The 17749-nt window shown below is 38.4% G+C and overlaps 1 protein-coding gene across 1 annotated transcript; it reads left to right on the top strand.

Annotated features, from left to right (window-relative positions):
- The first annotated feature begins 6697 nt into the window (after nt 1-6697).
- LOC136283175 (uncharacterized) lies at nt 6698-12690 on the top strand. The gene is made up of 8 exons (XM_066171590.1): nt 6698-6867; nt 6973-7190; nt 7981-8071; nt 8664-8816; nt 10357-10447; nt 10971-11203; nt 11371-11520; nt 11652-12690. Exons 1-8 carry the CDS (start codon nt 6753-6755, stop codon nt 12182-12184), a joined length of 1584 nt encoding a protein of 527 aa, XP_066027687.1. The 5' UTR covers nt 6698-6752; the 3' UTR covers nt 12185-12690.
- Nucleotides 12691-17749: the final 5059 nt, after the last annotated feature.

Below are 17749 nucleotides of genomic sequence, written 5' to 3' on the forward strand. Positions count from 1 at the left end.
TATTTCAATTGTGAGTCAATGACCCTCAGAGGAAGGCAAATATAAGAAAGCTGATATGCAACAAGAAAAACTAAGGAGCTCCACCTGGGAAAGATAAACCGGCCAATTTCAGTATGGCTGTTTTATGGCTGACCCAGTTTGCCATTGTTAGCCTAAACATCCTTTTGGGAATTCTGTTTGTCCTAGCAGACAAAGACTTTTGTGGAAGCGTTTTTGAAACTCGAGTCGGTGAGTAAATACTTCTAAATAAAAAAAGAAAAGAGGAAAACACCGATTCTTATACTCTCTTTGTATAGCTAGTAGTTACTAGAAAGAACGTTTTTTTTCGTTACAGACCATGCCTTGGTGGGTCATGTTATTCAGACGACTGTTGTTGTGGACGAGTTTGAATGCCAGTTGAAATGTATGGCAAATAGCAGCTGTAAGTCGATCAATGTTCAACCCGGTGACAGCAATAGCCTAAGGGGTGGGAATCCGTCTTACCGCTGAAATACTGTACAACAGCTTCACCAGAGCTGTTAGCAACGGTAGTCACGTGGATTGTACGTTCTTTTTTGTTTACTGCAATGAAATCTCAGCTGAGTGAAGGACAAGTGTGTTCTCAGTTATTTCATGGCATCCTTCGTGATAAACAGCGTTTTATTTTCGTGACCGTTGCTGATTTCACGGTATGAAGATTTAATCCAAAGCTGTCGCGAGGACGGGTCGTCCACCAAAACGTTGGAAACAAGAAGCCAACCTCCTGGAAAAAACGAATGAAATCTGGATATTAGACGCGATGCCTGTTCCAATTTTTATTGCGGTATGTACCTAACTCAACAACAACTTCATTGATTGTCTTTTATTTTCCAAAGTATTTTTAACTCCGTCAGTTGTCGTGTCACAGTAGACCTTTATTGGCTTTCCGTTCTTCTCAGGGTCGATCCAGTACTTCCCGTTTTTTGAAAGAAACGTGAGTCTCGGATGTCCTTACAGGAATGACCAGGCTGATTGTAATATAAGCCTATGGTAGCTGAAAAAGAAATGAGGTTTGATCATGATGGGTTTATTAATCTTAACACACCAGGTAAGACGCTGAAAAAAGGGGAGAAAGCTATACGCAAACTTGAACACGACGGTCCACATTTATCTTCAGAAATGCGTTTTAAAAAGGAGCCAATTGAAAATTTCCACCATCCTCATTGCACTTAATAGTCATGTATTTTGTTTGACAACGTCTACAATATAACTTTTCTATAACAGTCTCATCGCTTACGTGTTTCACAATGTTTTCCTTTGTATCCTGGATGACACTGGCCGTTTTTAGTTGTTTGTTTTCGCCCGCGAGAAACATCCATGCAGGAGGCCTGATTAGTAAAACAGAAAGGTGAACTTTTTTCTTCCCGTTCTGCCATCGATTGTTGTTCAGAGTAAACAAAGCTTGTTTTCTCTTTATCAGTATTCAGACGCTTAATGTGCGATTTTTAAAATGAAATTTGACGTTACCTTTACACTCTTGTCAACACTCAGAACATGCTTTACAAGCGGAAATGAAACCTTTTGGTTCGAAGGTTGTTGCAAAACAGGAATTGCAAATTGATGGAGATAGTTAAGACTCGCTTGAAAAATGTTTGCCCGAGATTTTAAACTGTCTGATGTAAGCGAATAACAAATGATTCTCTCAGATTTCATTAGTATATAGCAGTAGTTCCGAAAAATTGTTCTTGGCAGTAAATAAGATAGGAAAGTTATCAACAAACCTGCTTAACCCACAACCCCCCTGAACAGAGCTATAATATTTAGATCCTTTCTTCTTTTGAAGATGACCTGGCTTCATCTGCCGTGTTTTATTATTCAACTCACAGCTGCGTTTTCCTCCAAAACAACCGCAAGTTGTCATTAATGGAAAGACATGAAGTGGGGATCAGTAAAAGTCGTACAGGAAAGGTTAAACGATTCTACTTTATATTTACCGGGCGCTAATCACTAGTATTTGCCAAATGGGGATCAAAGATGGGAGTGCGACGACTTCAAGAGGAACTCTCATACAGAATTTTTTTCGCTGTCCTCTGATGATTTTTGGAAAGTCTTTGTTCGCTAAGACCTAAAAGCGACAGTCAGATACATCTACTTTCACAGCCTCGAAAAGCTCTAACAACACACGCAGAAAAATACGATATTTTTTCAGGTGTGTTTGATATAGCCAATCAGCTGCTGACACGTCAATCGCCTTTCACGTCTGTTGTTGATGAATGAACGGCGAGTCTTCACCATTCTCAATTCAAGGTCGTTTGTCGGAATGTTCTCGGATTATGGCTGCTAAAAAACTGAAAAATCCGTATCGTATCAGTGACATTCAAATTTTCCTAAAAGAGGAAGTAAACCAAAATACCAAAAGAAAAAAGCGAAAGTTACGTATTCAGTGCCCTTGGTAATGGCATTTCTCACCGCTGAGAACGAAAATCGATTGTTGGAAGACTTGTCAACTTTTGCTGTGTACCTGAAAGAGTTCTTCAGTCGGTAAGGACAAGGTCAATAACTGAGAATTTTTTAAATTGAAAATTACGCCCAATTTTGCTTTTAGAAAGATTCAACGCATTCTTTCATCTTGAGCTTTAGCGCCAACGCAATTTTCGATTTTTTCGAACTTTCTCGAATTAGGCAGCTAAAACTCTGAAAAAAATCCGTACCGCTGACAGACAGTGAGGTTCAAACTTCCCTAGAAGAGGAAAAAAAACCAATATACAAAAATAAAAACCGAAAGCTACGCATTCAGTGGCTTTGGTATTGGCATTTTTCGCGGCTGACAATGAAAATTGACAACTGGAAGATTTACCACAGGCAGATTTTGGCCGTTTACCTGAAAGACTTCATCTGTCGGTAAGGACAAAGCCAATAAATGAGAATTTTTTTAAATTGAAATTACGACTATTGTTGTTTTTGTAATCATGATTCAACGCATTTTTCCATCTTAAGAGTTAGCGCCAACGCACTTTACCATTTTTATTCGGAGATTGTCAATTCTTTTATTTCCATTCGTTAATAAAGTCAACTTTTCTTGTCAGTAAAGAGCTATTGTGTTTATATGATAAACAAAATAATACATTGTTGCTTGTAGATATTGAATTTCTCTACTCGTGTTGAACTCGACATCTCACTCGTTCGCCGCGCTTACTTGTGAGCTATCGAGTTGAACACTCGAAGAGAAACTCTACATCTACGCACTTATGTACTATTCGCTATATAACATTCATTTGAATTTTGGTCCTCTTTTATTTTCAGTCAGTATGATTGTGTTTTAGGCACAGACTAACTCTATAGCTCTAATTCCGGCATACTATAAATTTGTGCCAGGGAAAATATGCACGTTGTACCTGAAACAGTACCACCAGCTCAGATAGTCTAAGTGGCTTTGAACCTGCACAGGCGGTGGTAAAATAGTTGACGCATTGGAATCCGGGCCGAGGGGTCTGGGCTTAAGAACTAGCCGGGTTATTGTGTTCTTTCTTTGTGCCTATCTCCATCCAGGAGTAAAACAGGTAACAACGAACTGTCAGGGATGCCTCACAAAGTAAGGGGGGAAAGGACAGAACAGAAACTGGGATAAGCTCCAGTCTGATTGGCTACATGACTCAAGTACAGACATTACCACTCTTTTTGAAAAAGCATTACAGATCAGAAAAACAGAGAGAAAAAGAAAAAAGTAACCTTGCGGGAACATACATCTTGATACACTGAATTTGTCATCAGGAATAATTTTAAACACATTCACGTCGAAGCCTCACTGGTCCTGCACAAGATTCTCATAACATTTTCTACTCCGAAATAATTGTTTTCACGGGAAGCCACATTTATCATTTGTGTTTGAACTTATTACAAAATAGCCAATATGTCATACCTAATGAATTTTATATCATGGTCATAAATTATGGATTATCTACATGTGTTGTCAAGTTGAATTTCTAACGAGTTATCAACTGAAGGGTCGCTCTAACATTTCCTATTATACTCGAGTTAAAATCAGGGAGGCAGCTTTCAAATCTTCCCACTTGTCGCAAGTTCGGTCAATCGTGCTGCATTTTTCATCCGCAAGTCTTTAGCTCTTTGTTTCGTAATTGTTTAACAAAAAAGTGCACGTTTTCGTGAGCCAAAACTTGGCTGGATTCCATGACACCGGTCAAGAGGCATTAAGTTTCTTAATTTTTCACTTTTAAGTAAAAACTAACTATAAATTGATGGATCTCCACTCCAAAAGCCAATTGAAATTGATATTATGGGTGAAGTTCACTTTGTGATTAACAGCTGTTTTCTCGTGTTTTCTCGATAGCCAATCAAATGCTTTGGACCTTTCCAACCATTAAGGTTGTTTCAAAATGTAAAAATTTCGATGTGTGCTAACTCCTTCAAAGCTCACAATTTTATATTATGGAAAAAAAAGCCACCTTTTTTTAAAAAGTGAGAAAATAAGCCCTCAAAAGCAATTAAGAGGCGATCTCTGTAAGAGCGGTCCAAGGTATTTCGCATTGGAAAAAAGTTTTCCTCAAACTTTGCCCAATAAACTATCTTTGGTAGCAAGTAAATGAAACCACATTAGTTTCTGGAAATACGTTAAAATAAAATTTTTAGAGCTCTCAAAAGTCAAAGCTGCTAAAGGCCCTTTTTTGACCTCTTGCGACATCGAAAATTTCAAAAGTTGAATACCCTGGTCCTCGTATCACAACGCATGCAGCAAAAAATATTTTGTATTTTTAAACTGTGTGATATTTTAGGTGAATAAAAGGTATTTCAATTTTGATATTTGTTTATTTAGGGGTTCGTCATAATTTATTTAAAAACACTCGTTAGACAGCTTTCTGAAATTGGTCAAAAGTACTCTTTCCTTCCTGGTTGATATTGCTCGAGTTCAGACCAGACCATTAAAAACTCCGCTTGATTTCTTCTAATAAGATGTTTGGCTGTAGAAAAATATAGAAACATCTTGCACTTATTAATTTGTTCGCCGCGGTGACTTCAAACTTTCAGCAACTTTGCTAGCGTGACAGCCGATTATGCAAATTAGTTCATTGAAGAAACTCCGACCGTTTTATATAGGTAGCTCAATAAATCTTAGATTTTAACCATTTTAAGTTGAAAAGATAGTAGGACAGAGCTTTTAGACTACACCGATTGATACTCTAAACATTTCAAAAGGCCAGAATTTGACAAATTTTACCCTCTCGTGACGCAAGACGTCAACAACAATTCATCGAATATCATAATTTGATTAGCGCTCGCTTAACATTTTAATGGCAAACTCTTTTTTAAAAATTTGGTTTCTGCTATTTCATGCATATTTGAGTTCTGACAGGTTATGCTATTCAAACCTGTTCGAAAATTTCAGAACCAAACAAAAGGATTCTATTTAGTGTAACCGGCGATTAAACAGCACACACTGAAAGACATCTTGACCAGTGACTCTGTCACGTAATTGAATTGTGTAATTATCCTGAATTGCTTCTCCTTTCTAAATAAAGCAGCGATAACATCATTTTTTGGATCAGAATTCTAGTCGGTAGGAATAAGAGAAAGTTTGTCTGCACACCTGTCTCTAAGACAGTTCTATTCAGAACTTTAGCATAGATCCAATTCAAGTCTAATATGCATATATTGATAGCCTCGCCGATGTTGCACAAAAGCCTAGGATTACACATTCGGAATCCCAAGTAGATTGTTGGGAAAAATGCTCCTTTCCAAATAGCAGAAGCCAAATTTTTAAAAAAGAGTTTGCCATTAAAATGTTAGGCGAGCGCTAATCAAATTATGATTGTTGTTGTTGACGTCTTGCGTCACGAGAAGGTAAAATTTGTCAAATTCTGGCCTTTTGAAATGTTTAGAGTATCAATCGGTGTAGTCTAAAAGCTCTTTCCTACTATCTTTTCAACTTAAAATGGTAAAATCTAGGATTTATTGAGCTACCTATATAAAACGGTCGGAGTTTGTTCAATGATAATTAGCATAATCGGCTGTCACGCTAGCAAAATCGCTGAAAGTTTGAAGTCACCGCAGCGAACAAAATTAATAAGTGCAAGATGTTTCTATATTTTTCTACAGCCAAACATCTTATTAGAAGAAATCAAGCGGAGTTTTTAATGGTCTGGTCTGGACTTGAGCAATATCAACCAAGAAGGAAAGAGTACTTTTGACCAATTTCAGAAAGCTGTCTAACTAGTGTTTTTAAATAAATTATGACGAACCCCTAAATAAACAAATATCAAAATTGAAATACTTTTTATTCACCTAACATATCACACAGTTTAAAAAAACAAAATATTTTTTGCTGCATGCGTTGTGATACGAGGACCAGGGTATTCAACTTTTGAAATTTTCGATGTCGCAAGAGGTCAAAAAAAGGGCCTTTAGCAGCTTTGACTTTTGAGAGCTCTAAAAATTTTATTTTAACGTATTTCCAGAAACTAATGTGGTTTCATTTACTTGCTACTAAAGATAGTTTATTGGGCAAAGTTTGAGGGAAAACTTTTTTCCGATGCGAAATACCTTGGACCGCTCTTACAGAGATCGCCTCTTAAAGGACTTAAACTTAGATGAAAAACAGCTTTTAATAATAAATAATGTTTATTTTTAATTTAAATTGTCGTCTAACAAGGAGGGGCCCTATTTGTACAGGGAAACAAATTAAGACGAATTAAGGGAGGCTGATTTAAATGCAGAATATGTTTATCAAGTGAAGAAGTTCCGCTTGGATAAGAAGAGCGATAATACAGAAATAAAGTAGAATGACTGTTTTATGGCTGCTCCAGTTTTCCATTGTGACTCTTCAAATCGTCCTCGGAATCCTGTTTGCCCTGGCAAAAGGAGACTTTTGTGGAAGCGTTTTCGAAACTCAACTGCGTGAGTAAAAACTCAAACTGAACGATTAGGATCTCCTTGATTCTTAAGCTTTGTTTTACATATATTCAGGTGAAAAAGCATCAGTCCATTTGTTTCGCCTTTCAGACCATGTATTAGCAGGTCATGTTGTATATACGACTGTTGTTGTGGACGAATTTGAATGTCAGTTAAAATGTATGGGAAACAACCGTTGCAAGTCGATCAATGTTCACCCCGGTGACAGTATTGGACAACGTATCTGTGAGTTGAATAATAAAACGCGGCAGATGAAGCCAGAGGATTTTAGAAAAAGGAAAGGATCTGCATACTATAGCTCTGCTCAGGTTGGTTCTAAGTTTTATGGTTACCGTATTTAATTGCCAAAATGCCGAAGATATTCGGTAAATTAATAGTTTTTAGCGTGATTGGAATGACAATTCTAGCCTCCTGAGTGCAAAAAAACATAGCTCTTTATTTCACACAGCCATTGAATTTGGCTGTTGAGGGCGAAACAAAAATAAGTAGCTTCATTTCTTCTTGCGGTTTTGAGCATAAAACCTTCTCGATTATTTTTTTAGGTTACAAACCAGAGAAATTCAGAACTTTATTGTTTTTTTTCATTCTCCTTATCTATCTGAGAGCTGAGAATAACAAGAGAGTATTTGCTTAATTTGTACAGACGTAACGTAGAACATAAGTTAAACATATGTGTTATATACCTATAACCGCTGTGTTTCTGCGAAGATAACTTGTTGAAGTACGAGTTGATGATGTCACCCGTCAATAATAACTTTGGAGCCTGATTCAAATTATTAGGTATCCTTCATCTGTTAGTCTTAGGTTGACAATGTTTTTGGTATGTTCCCGGCATTTGTATTAACGTCCTTACTAGTTCTTTAGTTTGAAAAAATATTTTATTTTGAACGGCTATTCTTCATCAAAAATACTTTCACGTTTATAACGTGACCAGAGCTAAATGGATGTAATCCACTTTGTACTGTATAAAGAGAACACAATTGAAAAAATTCTCCAAGAATGAGATGGATAAGCAAATTTTCTTTTTGTCTCGATGCCATGTCAATAAAGCAACGGGAAACAAATCAACTTTCCTTATTTTTGTATTAATTGTGTCAGGCTTCCTGCATGGATATTTCTCGTGAGCAAAGGCGACCCACTAAGAGCGCTCACTGTCATCCGGGATACCAAAGAACACGGTGCCAAATGCGTAAGTGGTCAGAAGATTTTGCCTGTTACGTATTCACAACTTTTTAGACAAATTAAACTGCATAATCATTACCGGTTGCCTCCTTTTGACAGCTCCAGGCTTAGGATAATGTTACTGACTTTGTTATAAATGAGTCATGACGTTAGCGGAACTTGTCGAGAACAAACTTAAACAAAACATAAAGTGGCGAGAGAACACATGCAGAATCTCACAAACGGAAGTGTATGTGAAGCATAAAACTGTTCTGTTGCTGTCCGGATGGACAGCAACAGATGTTTTTGCTGGATGTTTAATTAAAGTATAACACATTGCGACTCCAAAAGTATCCAAAATTAATTCTGTGACCAAAATATTTCACCTCTGGGCAAAACATTTTTTTTCTCAGACATGCCCTTATATCCACCTAGATATAGAAATAAATATTATGAATAATACTGGGCGATAAAGTAACATTACAAACATTACTTCTACTCACTGTATGTTGTAGCAGAGTGAAACCAAGACTCCTGTACTTTATAATAAGTTCATTTATATTTATGGTTGAAAAAAGGAAAATTAGCTTTCATTTTTGTTTCATGATTTTAATAATAAGCTCCCGTGATGAGAGTATTCATCCGCAGCGAAGGTTGCGACGATCTGGGAATTACAGCAAACACTTGTGGCATTGCTTACATCAAAGTGAATGGAAAAGATTATTCTCCACACATCAGAGGCCATAACGTGGTTGTTATCAACGCTACCACAGGTATTATAATCAAGATCGGAGATAAAGCGCGCTGTCATTTGTTGAAAGAGCGCTCTATCAGGGTACAAAAGACAGAGTTGAGTCACGCCATCCACTAATTTGTACTATGTTCCACCATTTCCCGTACTTTTCTCTTGCTTTTTTCCGGTAATTGAAGTTAAATTTCGGAGCAAACGAGCCGGCAAGTAGCAACAGAAGAGCCAAGCAAAGGTTTGTAAACATGCCAGGCGCTGCAATTGACGTAATTTTAACGTGAGCAGAGACAAATCGTCAAAGAGAAAACGAAATCGGGACAGCCTGAGTTTTGAAGGTTTTCACGCTCAGTTAGATTACACGTAAGCTTAGTTACGTGCGGTGATAAAAACCAAACACAGCTAACACTCGTATATGATATATAGTTCCGTGTTTAAAAATGATACATAAAAAAACAAGAATGATGAAAATTTAACCAAATCGGCATAACTGTTACAATTCATACAATTCATGACGGTCTCAGAGCGATTGCGATCATGCTGTGGTCCATAGCAGCTAGCTCATCATGGCGATCTCCGATCATCGCAGTAAAGCAAGCCTCAGAAATTACATCAGCCCCTCTTCGAGTGAACAACTAAGAGCTTGCTCTAATATCCTTTCCGATGCATTAAGTGGATGGCCACATGCATCAGTCACAGCAGCCGAGTTTAACGGCGCTGTCATCTCGAGCAATCTTCATGTTCCTGCGAATCAGTCGGCTGTCGTTCATACATAAAACACACGCCTTGAGCAGTTTGTTTTCTAATTGTCATGACAAAAAACTTACGGGTTTTTATGAGCCACAATTCGGCCGGATTTCACTGAATATTTCACTTTCAGATTCCGTATTAAAACTGGAAACCTTTGGCGAAAGTGTTAAATTCGACCTGCCGAAATATTTCAGGTTATGAACTATTGCAGATTGTGAACTGAGAGGGTTTGACACTTTTGACGGCTTTTGTCTTGTTCAACCACTCAAATTATTTGAACCATTCTAACAAGGATTCTGATTGGCTTATTGTAGCATGCTTATGAGAGTATAGAGCATACTGACGACATTGATGTTTGCTTTGAAATCAAGGTTTGTTTTGAAAATTGAAAGTAATGCGTGGGAAACTTAAAGGATTCTTTTTATGAAACAAATAGAGAAGCCTTGACTGTGCTCTATTCTGTTGTAAAGCACTTAGGAAGCAACTGGAGCACCCCAAAATCATCATGAAGGGTTGCTTATCTGGGGCGAAATAAAAGCAGGTACTAAAACCTTACTTCTGACGACTTTCCCGAAAAAGGCAACCTGGTGTAGGCTTTTATTTTCCGCGCATACGCCAGAAGGTAACACCGCTATCTCCCTATCGACTTCATAGTCCTAATTTAATAGAACGAGGTGCTCGGTTTTAAAGCTGCGGGGTTAACTCCAGCTCGAATAATTATAATTTCTCTAAGCTACCAGTCATCTGGAAGATGTACGTCTTCATTATAAGCTTGATTGTAGTCGAAGGAAAGGTTTATTACCATTTTTCATTTGCAGGTACTGTTCTAGGAGCCAAAGGATTTGACACTCATGCGAATAGTTTCGCTGGTATTCACCTGAGAGATTACCTTAACGAAATCAAAGGAGAGTATGTGCCACATTGACGTGCTTTTAGATATGTTCATAGAACAAAACAAAACGAAAGCTGATATAAAACAAATGTAAAGGAAGAGAATGATCATCCAACCCTCTAAAGAGGAACTGGTCTTTTACGCTGTAATCTCACTACCATAAAATGTAGCATATGATAGTTCAGAGCACAAACATCATGGATCCCACATCATTTTAAGTACATCTGCCCCAGCTTTTTATATATATATATAAAGAATTCATAATCTCCTAAAAGATACATATTTTTCTCTTTCTAACGACCGTTCGGGATTGTTTCCAATGTCAAACGCATGAAAATTTGTCGCAATAACTCCTATCCGAAACTGAATCAGAAATATGCTCAGAAAACGAGATTCGGTTAATTCCGTGGGGAACTTATTTCAAAATATTAGCACATTAATGCCTCATAGAGGTTTTCGTTCTTGCACTTTTTTCGTAATTCGTAATAAATGCATTTGTTTGCCATTCTCACGGAAATATCGTGTTTGTTCCAATTGCAGAAAAATCGTTTTGGTCGCCATTCAAGATGAAGGCTCGACATACATATCACCAGCGATTGACGCTCTAAAAAGAGTTGGCGCCACCGATGACCTACTCAATCTGACAGAGTTCAGAGGATCTTTTGCTTTGGTGGGATTCGCCGGTGTAAATAGACCATCTTGGATTGCACAACAAAATGCCAAGCGAGAAAGGGGACCCAGTGAGATATCTCTGACAATCCCATCATCAGAAGGTATATCTTCGTTCTATTGATACCTTATAGCGGAATTTCAGCTTTTAAATAAGTGAACGGGTCCATCATAACGAGCCAGCCACGCATTGACTAAGCATTTTCAGGCTCTCGTGTACTCATATTGGTGTGTGTTGATTAACGAGACAACACTGCCTTTCCTCCTGCAGCTATCAAAGGCTTATATTACAATCAGCCTGGCCATTCCTGCAAGGACATCCGGGACTCCGGATATTCCGTTGGAGATGGGGAGTACTGGATCGACCCTGAGAAGAACGGAAACCCTTTAAAGGTCTACTGTGACATGACAACTGACGGAGGTGAGATGCGAATGCTCGATCATGTTAAAAAAAGTAAAGGAACTGAATTGGATTTGAGTTTCTGAAATTCTACTTCATGATGTTTGAAACATTTAGTTCATGTTGGTTGATGTTGGCTTCGTTTTGCACAGGAGGCTGGCTTCTTGTTTCCAACGTTGTGGTAGACAACCCGTCCTCGCCACAGCTTTGGATTGCGTCATCATACCTTGAAATCCGCAACTGCCACAGGAACAAAACGTTGTTCATCACAGAAAATGCCATGAAAGAACTGAGAACACACTTGTCTTTCACTCAGCTGAGATTCCACTGCAACAAACAAAAAGGACGAATGATCCACGTGACCACAGCTGCAAACAGCTCTGGTGAAGCTGTAGTTCAGTACTTCAGCGGTCAGACGGATGGGCGACCTTTGGCGTGTGGCTCGTTTAATAGAATGAAAGATGATAACTCCAATATAACTGGAGTCTGTCACCAATGGCAGGGCCAGCAGTGGGGTCACCCACCGTCGGCAAAAGGGACATTGACCTACCACGCCTTTTATGTCCCTAACAAATATCACTGGTTGTTGGTTCCTGGAAATCAAAGATGGGAGTGTGACGACTATATTTCTAACGGATTTTTTGCGCTGTCCTCTGGCGATTTCTGGAAAGTCTTTGTCCGTTAAGGCCTGGAAACACCTACATCCGCTTCCACTTTTCCTGCAAAACTTTTCTCTGCAAAGTAAGACGTCATGATCATCGGATAACTCTAACAAGCCCTCAAACTTTTTTTATTTGTTTTTTATCATTCGAACAATTTGCGAGGTTTTCGTTCTCATATTTCGTATGTTAGTTTGTGGCCTGAACGTCACGGAGGCGTTGGTATTTCATCTCTTAAATACCATAGTAGTGACTAACTTATAACTTCTCCATACAGTATCACCCTTGAATTAAATATTGAGGTCATAGGAATAAAGGAAATGATCACCAGCCTAGGAGGTCCATAACTGTCAAACAAATTCTCCTCGGCAGCATTATAGGAAATGTAGAGAGAACAGAATGGTGAACATTCATACTGATGATAGGGTGTTAAGAGTTAAAACCTTTTCATCTTTCAAGGAAACCCGACCCAAAAGATTTGTTCATCTATCTGCTTTTTTTCCTTCCTTTTTTTCGGGAAGTCATTATTTTATTGCCGCGAAGGAGGAGGGGGGAGGGAGGGAGGGTCTCAGGCGGGGCTGTTCGGAGGATTTTTGGGGAATAGCATGGTTTTCAGGCGAAGCTGAGATGATATTAGTCTTTGGTAACATAATATATAAAGGAAGGACTGTAGATAATCGTTTGCAAATGATGGAGGGGGGGGAAGTATCCATATACTACGGTGCCTTAGGGGACTAGGTAGATTGTGTTGTAAAATCCTCCGACGGATCTCTACCCCAACCCTCCTCCCCCTTCTGGAGATAAGAAATGATTGGTCCCTTAGTACGGACAAGCGAGTCTTTACAACACTTGGAGGTACCTTTGCTTTGACGTTGAGTTAAGCCTTCTTAAAATCTCCTACTACAATCATTCAGGGAGAACTTAAAGACTATTTCAATTTATCGCACTGTTTTGGTTTGCAGTTGGTTTGCTAGTTTGAGTTTCTTTTTACAACCGTTGCTTTTAGAAAAAATTGGTTGTTCAAGGTAATTTCATAACAATAGTTCACTTAGAAATGCAAATTTCATTAGGAAAACTTGGAATAGAAATGCTGAGACAAATTTGTTAGAAGATGTAGTAACATTGTTAAAAAAACACATTACAGCAGGGTTGACGTAGCCATTTCACACATGAAATTTTCAAAATAATAAATTTCAGTACATTTTGATATTTAAAAAGCTCAAGGTAAAACTATTTCTAAAGTGATTTTAAATCAATTTATTTGTAAATATTTGACATGTAGGTGATTATGCGCACAGACACACACAACCTTTTCATTCCCGTTCCGTACCCAAACTTCATTAGTATGGGTACGGAACGACTTAACTAACTGTGTGCGAATGGTCTTAGCTGGGTACGAAACCACTGGCATCCGCCCGAGGTTGTCGGTGAATTTCTTTGGGTTGTTAGCGAGCTGGCCTAGCATTGGATGTCGGCAAACTGGCCTTGGTTGTCGACACACTGGCCTAAATCGTCGGCAAACTGGCCTAGGACACAGACACAAACACAACATCAACGTATATTTCAATAAGTCGATAGAGTTTAAGCATATTACATAAGCATAATACATAATACTGTGTTCCTGATATTCTTTGCAGTGCTTATATTGCATTTTGGTTTTTACATAATCTCATTGTAATGGTTTCTGAAAAAACCATCATTGTACGAAGCCAATAAAGTTATTACTATTATTATAGATCGAAAGTCTATCTGATTTGATCAACCACATACAACTGACTCGAGGTGACTAAAGAAGGAATGATTTAAGTCAGCGCTGACCTTGATTGGTAAAAGGCATTATAAAATTCAGTTTTGTGTCCGAGACATAATCCGCAAAATTATTCCAATTAAACATGTTAAAGCTTACAATCAAATTGAACACCTTAGGTTTGACTTGATCAACCACATTGTCTTCAGTTTTTGTTGCCTATATTAGCCCAGTGAGTCGCCTGCGGGGATACGCTTTGTGTGCGCCCCGAAGCGTCAGGCGACCGAGCAGTAAAAACGAGTGACAAAGCCGAGGACGATTGTGACGGGAAATAAGAAGCAAATCATAACTGCTGATTGTCGGCTGTGCCGTGGGTGAGGAATATACGACCACTGCAACTCAAGGTGTACAGAGACCGTGTTTGACGAGGGTGCAGCCAAACGATTAGTTGTATGTCATATCTGTCATAAAACAGTATATTGTTTAAACTTATGACTTTCCAATTAGTACCACGCTCAAGGTGAGTGTGATTTTTTTTCCCTTTGTTATTAAGGATTACAAGAAATCGACCTTACTAACAAAGGTTTGTAAACATGCCAAGCGCCGTAATTTACGTTATTATAACGCGAGTAGAGACGAAAGTCCTCAAAGAGAACCGAAGTGGACAGTCCGAGTTCAGAAGGTTTTCACACTCAGTTAGATTGCAAGCTTACGTACGGTAATAAAAACAAACACAGCTAACACTCCTATACTATACAAAGTTTTGTGTTCAAAACAAAACAGAAAAAACAGGAACGATGAAAAATATAGCCAAACTGGCACAACTGTTAAATTTCATACTAATCATGAAGGTGCCAGAGCGACTGCGATTACGCTGAGGTCCATCGCGGCTAAACCATCATGGTGATCTCCGATAATCACAGTGAAGAAAGCCTAAGAAATTACATTGGCCGCCCTTCGAGTGAACAACAAAGAGCTTGCTCTGATATCCTTTCTGATGCACTGGGTGGATGGCCACATCAGTCACAGCAGCCGAGTTTAACGGCGCTGTCATCTCAAACAATCTTCGTGTTCCTGTAAATTCGGCTGTCGTTCCTTCATAAAACACACGTCTTGAGCAGTTTGTTTTCTGATTGTTATGTGAAAAAACTTGCGTGATATTATGAACCACAATTCAGCCGGATTTCACTGAACATTTCACTTTCAGATTGTCTACGTCTCGTGTTTCTCCCCACTTCTCTGGTGCTGTGGCCGCTTCCTGCGTGCTTTACGACAAAACAGGGCACAGTCAAGGCTTTTCTATTTGTTAATTATAATTCAACAGATACGTTCTCGAAAAAAAGCGTAAGAGCTGCTCAAGGCGAAGCCGAGAGGAATTTTAGTTCTCGAGTACTAAAAAAATATAACTCTAACTAATTTGGCGAAGCAAAAAATAGTGGGTCTTCATTTCGCCTTTCCTATAGAGCATAAAACGATCTTGTTAATTTTATGGGTTACAAGGCAGAGAAATTCGGAACTTTACCGGTTTTTTCGATTTATCGATCGGAGAGCTGAGAATGACAAAATAATGTTTATTTGGACGGACGTAACGTTTTAAGGTGTCATATGTATATATATATATATATATATATATATATATATATATAAACGAATGTGGGGGTAGAGTCTACCTTGGCATAAAGTGCTTAATGCTGTGGTAGCAGAGCAGACAGACAGAACTTTTCAACTTTTCAGTTCTGTCTGACGAGCCCTTAGGCGCGAGACTCAGAGTCACAGAGAATCGATGCGTCCTCTTTAATTATTTAACTTATGTATATATAAACTATATATATACATTCGTTTCGTTTCTGCAAAGATAACATGTTGAAGCACAAGTTGGTAGTGTAACCTGTTTACAAAAAGTTTGCAGCCTGATGCAAATTAGTAGGTTCGCTTTATCTTTAACTCCCAGGTTTATTACGTTTTATGTTCTCGGCATCTGTATCAACGTTCTCAGTAGCTCTTTACTTTAAACAGAGTATATTATTTTGAACGGCTATTAGTGATTATGAAAACTTTCACGCGATATAAGGTGATCAGAGCTAAACGGATGTAATCCACTTGTTACCTAACTAAGCGAAAAAAAGTTATTCAAAGGATGAAATGGATGAGTTTTTGTCCTCTCGATTTCATGTCAATGAAAACAAAGTGAAAAAATCCATTTTCCTTTACTTTGTATAAATTATGTCATGCATCCTGTGCGGATGTTTCTTGTGAGCAAAGTCGACTCTTTAATTGCAAATTCCTCAAAACAAAAGTCACCCTGTTGATTTGGCGAATCAGATTATCAATGATAATGATAAAAGTAGAAACGAACTCTTCTATTACTGCGACGAACAAAAGAAATTTTCGTGCAAACTGAAGAGCAATTAAAGCGATGAATAAAAAGGAATCATGAATTATAGATAAGAAGTATTTCAATTGTGAGTCAATGACTCTCAGAGGAAGGCAAATATAAGAAAGCTGATATGCAACAAGAAAACTAAGGAGCTCCACCTGGGAAAGATAAAACGACCAATTTCAGTATGGCTGTTTTATGGCTGACCAAGTTTGCCATTGTTAGCCTAAACATCCTTTTGGGAATTTTGTTTGTCCTAGCAGACAAAGACTTTTGTGGAAGCGTTTTTGAAACTCGAGTCGGTGAGTAAATACTTCCAAATAAAAAAATAAAAGAGGAAAACACCTAGAAAGAACGTTTTTTTCCTTTCAGACCATGCCTTGGTGGGTCATGTTATTCAGACGACTGTTGTTGTGGACGAGTTTGAATGCCAGTTAAAATGTATAGCAAATAACAGCTGTAAGTCGATCAATGTTCATCCTGGTGACAGCAATAGCCCAAGGGGCGGGAATCCGTCTTACCGCTGAAATACTGTACAACAGCTTCACCAGAGCTGTTAGCAACGGTAGTCACGTGGATTGTACGTTCTTTTTTGTTTACTGCAATGAAATCTCAGCTGAGTGAAGGACAAGTGTGTTCTCAGTTATTTCATGGCATCCTTCGTGATAAACAGCGTTTTATTTTCGTGACCGTTGCTGGTTGCTTCACGGTATGAAGATTTAATCCAAAGCTGTCGCGAGGACGGGTCGTCCACCAAAACGTTGGAAACAAGAAGCCAACCTCCTGGAAAAAACGAATGAAATCTGGACATTAGACGCGATGCCTGTTCCAATTTTTATTGCAGTATGTACCTAACTCAACAACAACTTCATTGATTGTCTTTTATTTTCCAAAGTATTTTTAACTCCGTCAGTTGTCATGTCATAGACCTTTAATGGCTTTCCGTTCTTCTCAGGGTCGATCCAGTACTTCCCGTTTTTGAAAGAAACGTGAGTCTCGGATGTCCTTACAGGAATGACCAGGCTGATTGTAATATAAGCCTCTGGTAGCTGAAAAGGAAATGAGGTTTGATCATGATGGGTTTATTAATCTTCACACACCAGGTAAGACGCTGAAAAAAGGGGAGAAAGCTATACGCAAACTTGAACACGACGGTCCACATTTATCTTCAGAAATGCGTTTTAAAAAGGAGTCCCCAATTGAAAATTTCCACCATCCTCATTGCACTTAATAGTCATGTTTTTTTTTGTGACAACGTCTACAATATAACTTTCCTATAACAGTCTCATCACTTACGTGTTTCACAATGTTTTCCTTTGTATCCTGGATGACACTGGCCGTTTTTAGTTGTTTGTTTTTGCCCGCGAGAAACACTCATGCAGGAGGCCTGATTAGTAAAACAGAAAGGTGAACTTTTTTCTTCCCGTTCTGCAATCGATTGTTGTTCAGAGTAAACAAAGCTTGTTT

Source organism: Pocillopora verrucosa, chromosome 8 (assembly GCF_036669915.1).
Source record: "Pocillopora verrucosa isolate sample1 chromosome 8, ASM3666991v2, whole genome shotgun sequence".
NCBI classification, from domain to species: Eukaryota; Metazoa; Cnidaria; class Anthozoa; order Scleractinia; family Pocilloporidae; genus Pocillopora; species Pocillopora verrucosa.

Excerpts from the sequence above, each read along its gene's own strand:
- LOC136283175 (XM_066171590.1), top strand. The coding sequence starts at position 6,753 with ATGACTGTTTTATGGCTGCTCCAGTTTTCCATTGTGACTCTTCAAATC. Across the intron at positions 7,191-7,980 it reads CATACTATAGCTCTGCTCAG|GCTTCCTGCATGGATATTTC; the intron begins GTTGGTTCTAAG and ends TAATTGTGTCAG. Across the intron at positions 8,072-8,663 it reads AAGAACACGGTGCCAAATGC|CTCCCGTGATGAGAGTATTC; the intron begins GTAAGTGGTCAG and ends TTTAATAATAAG.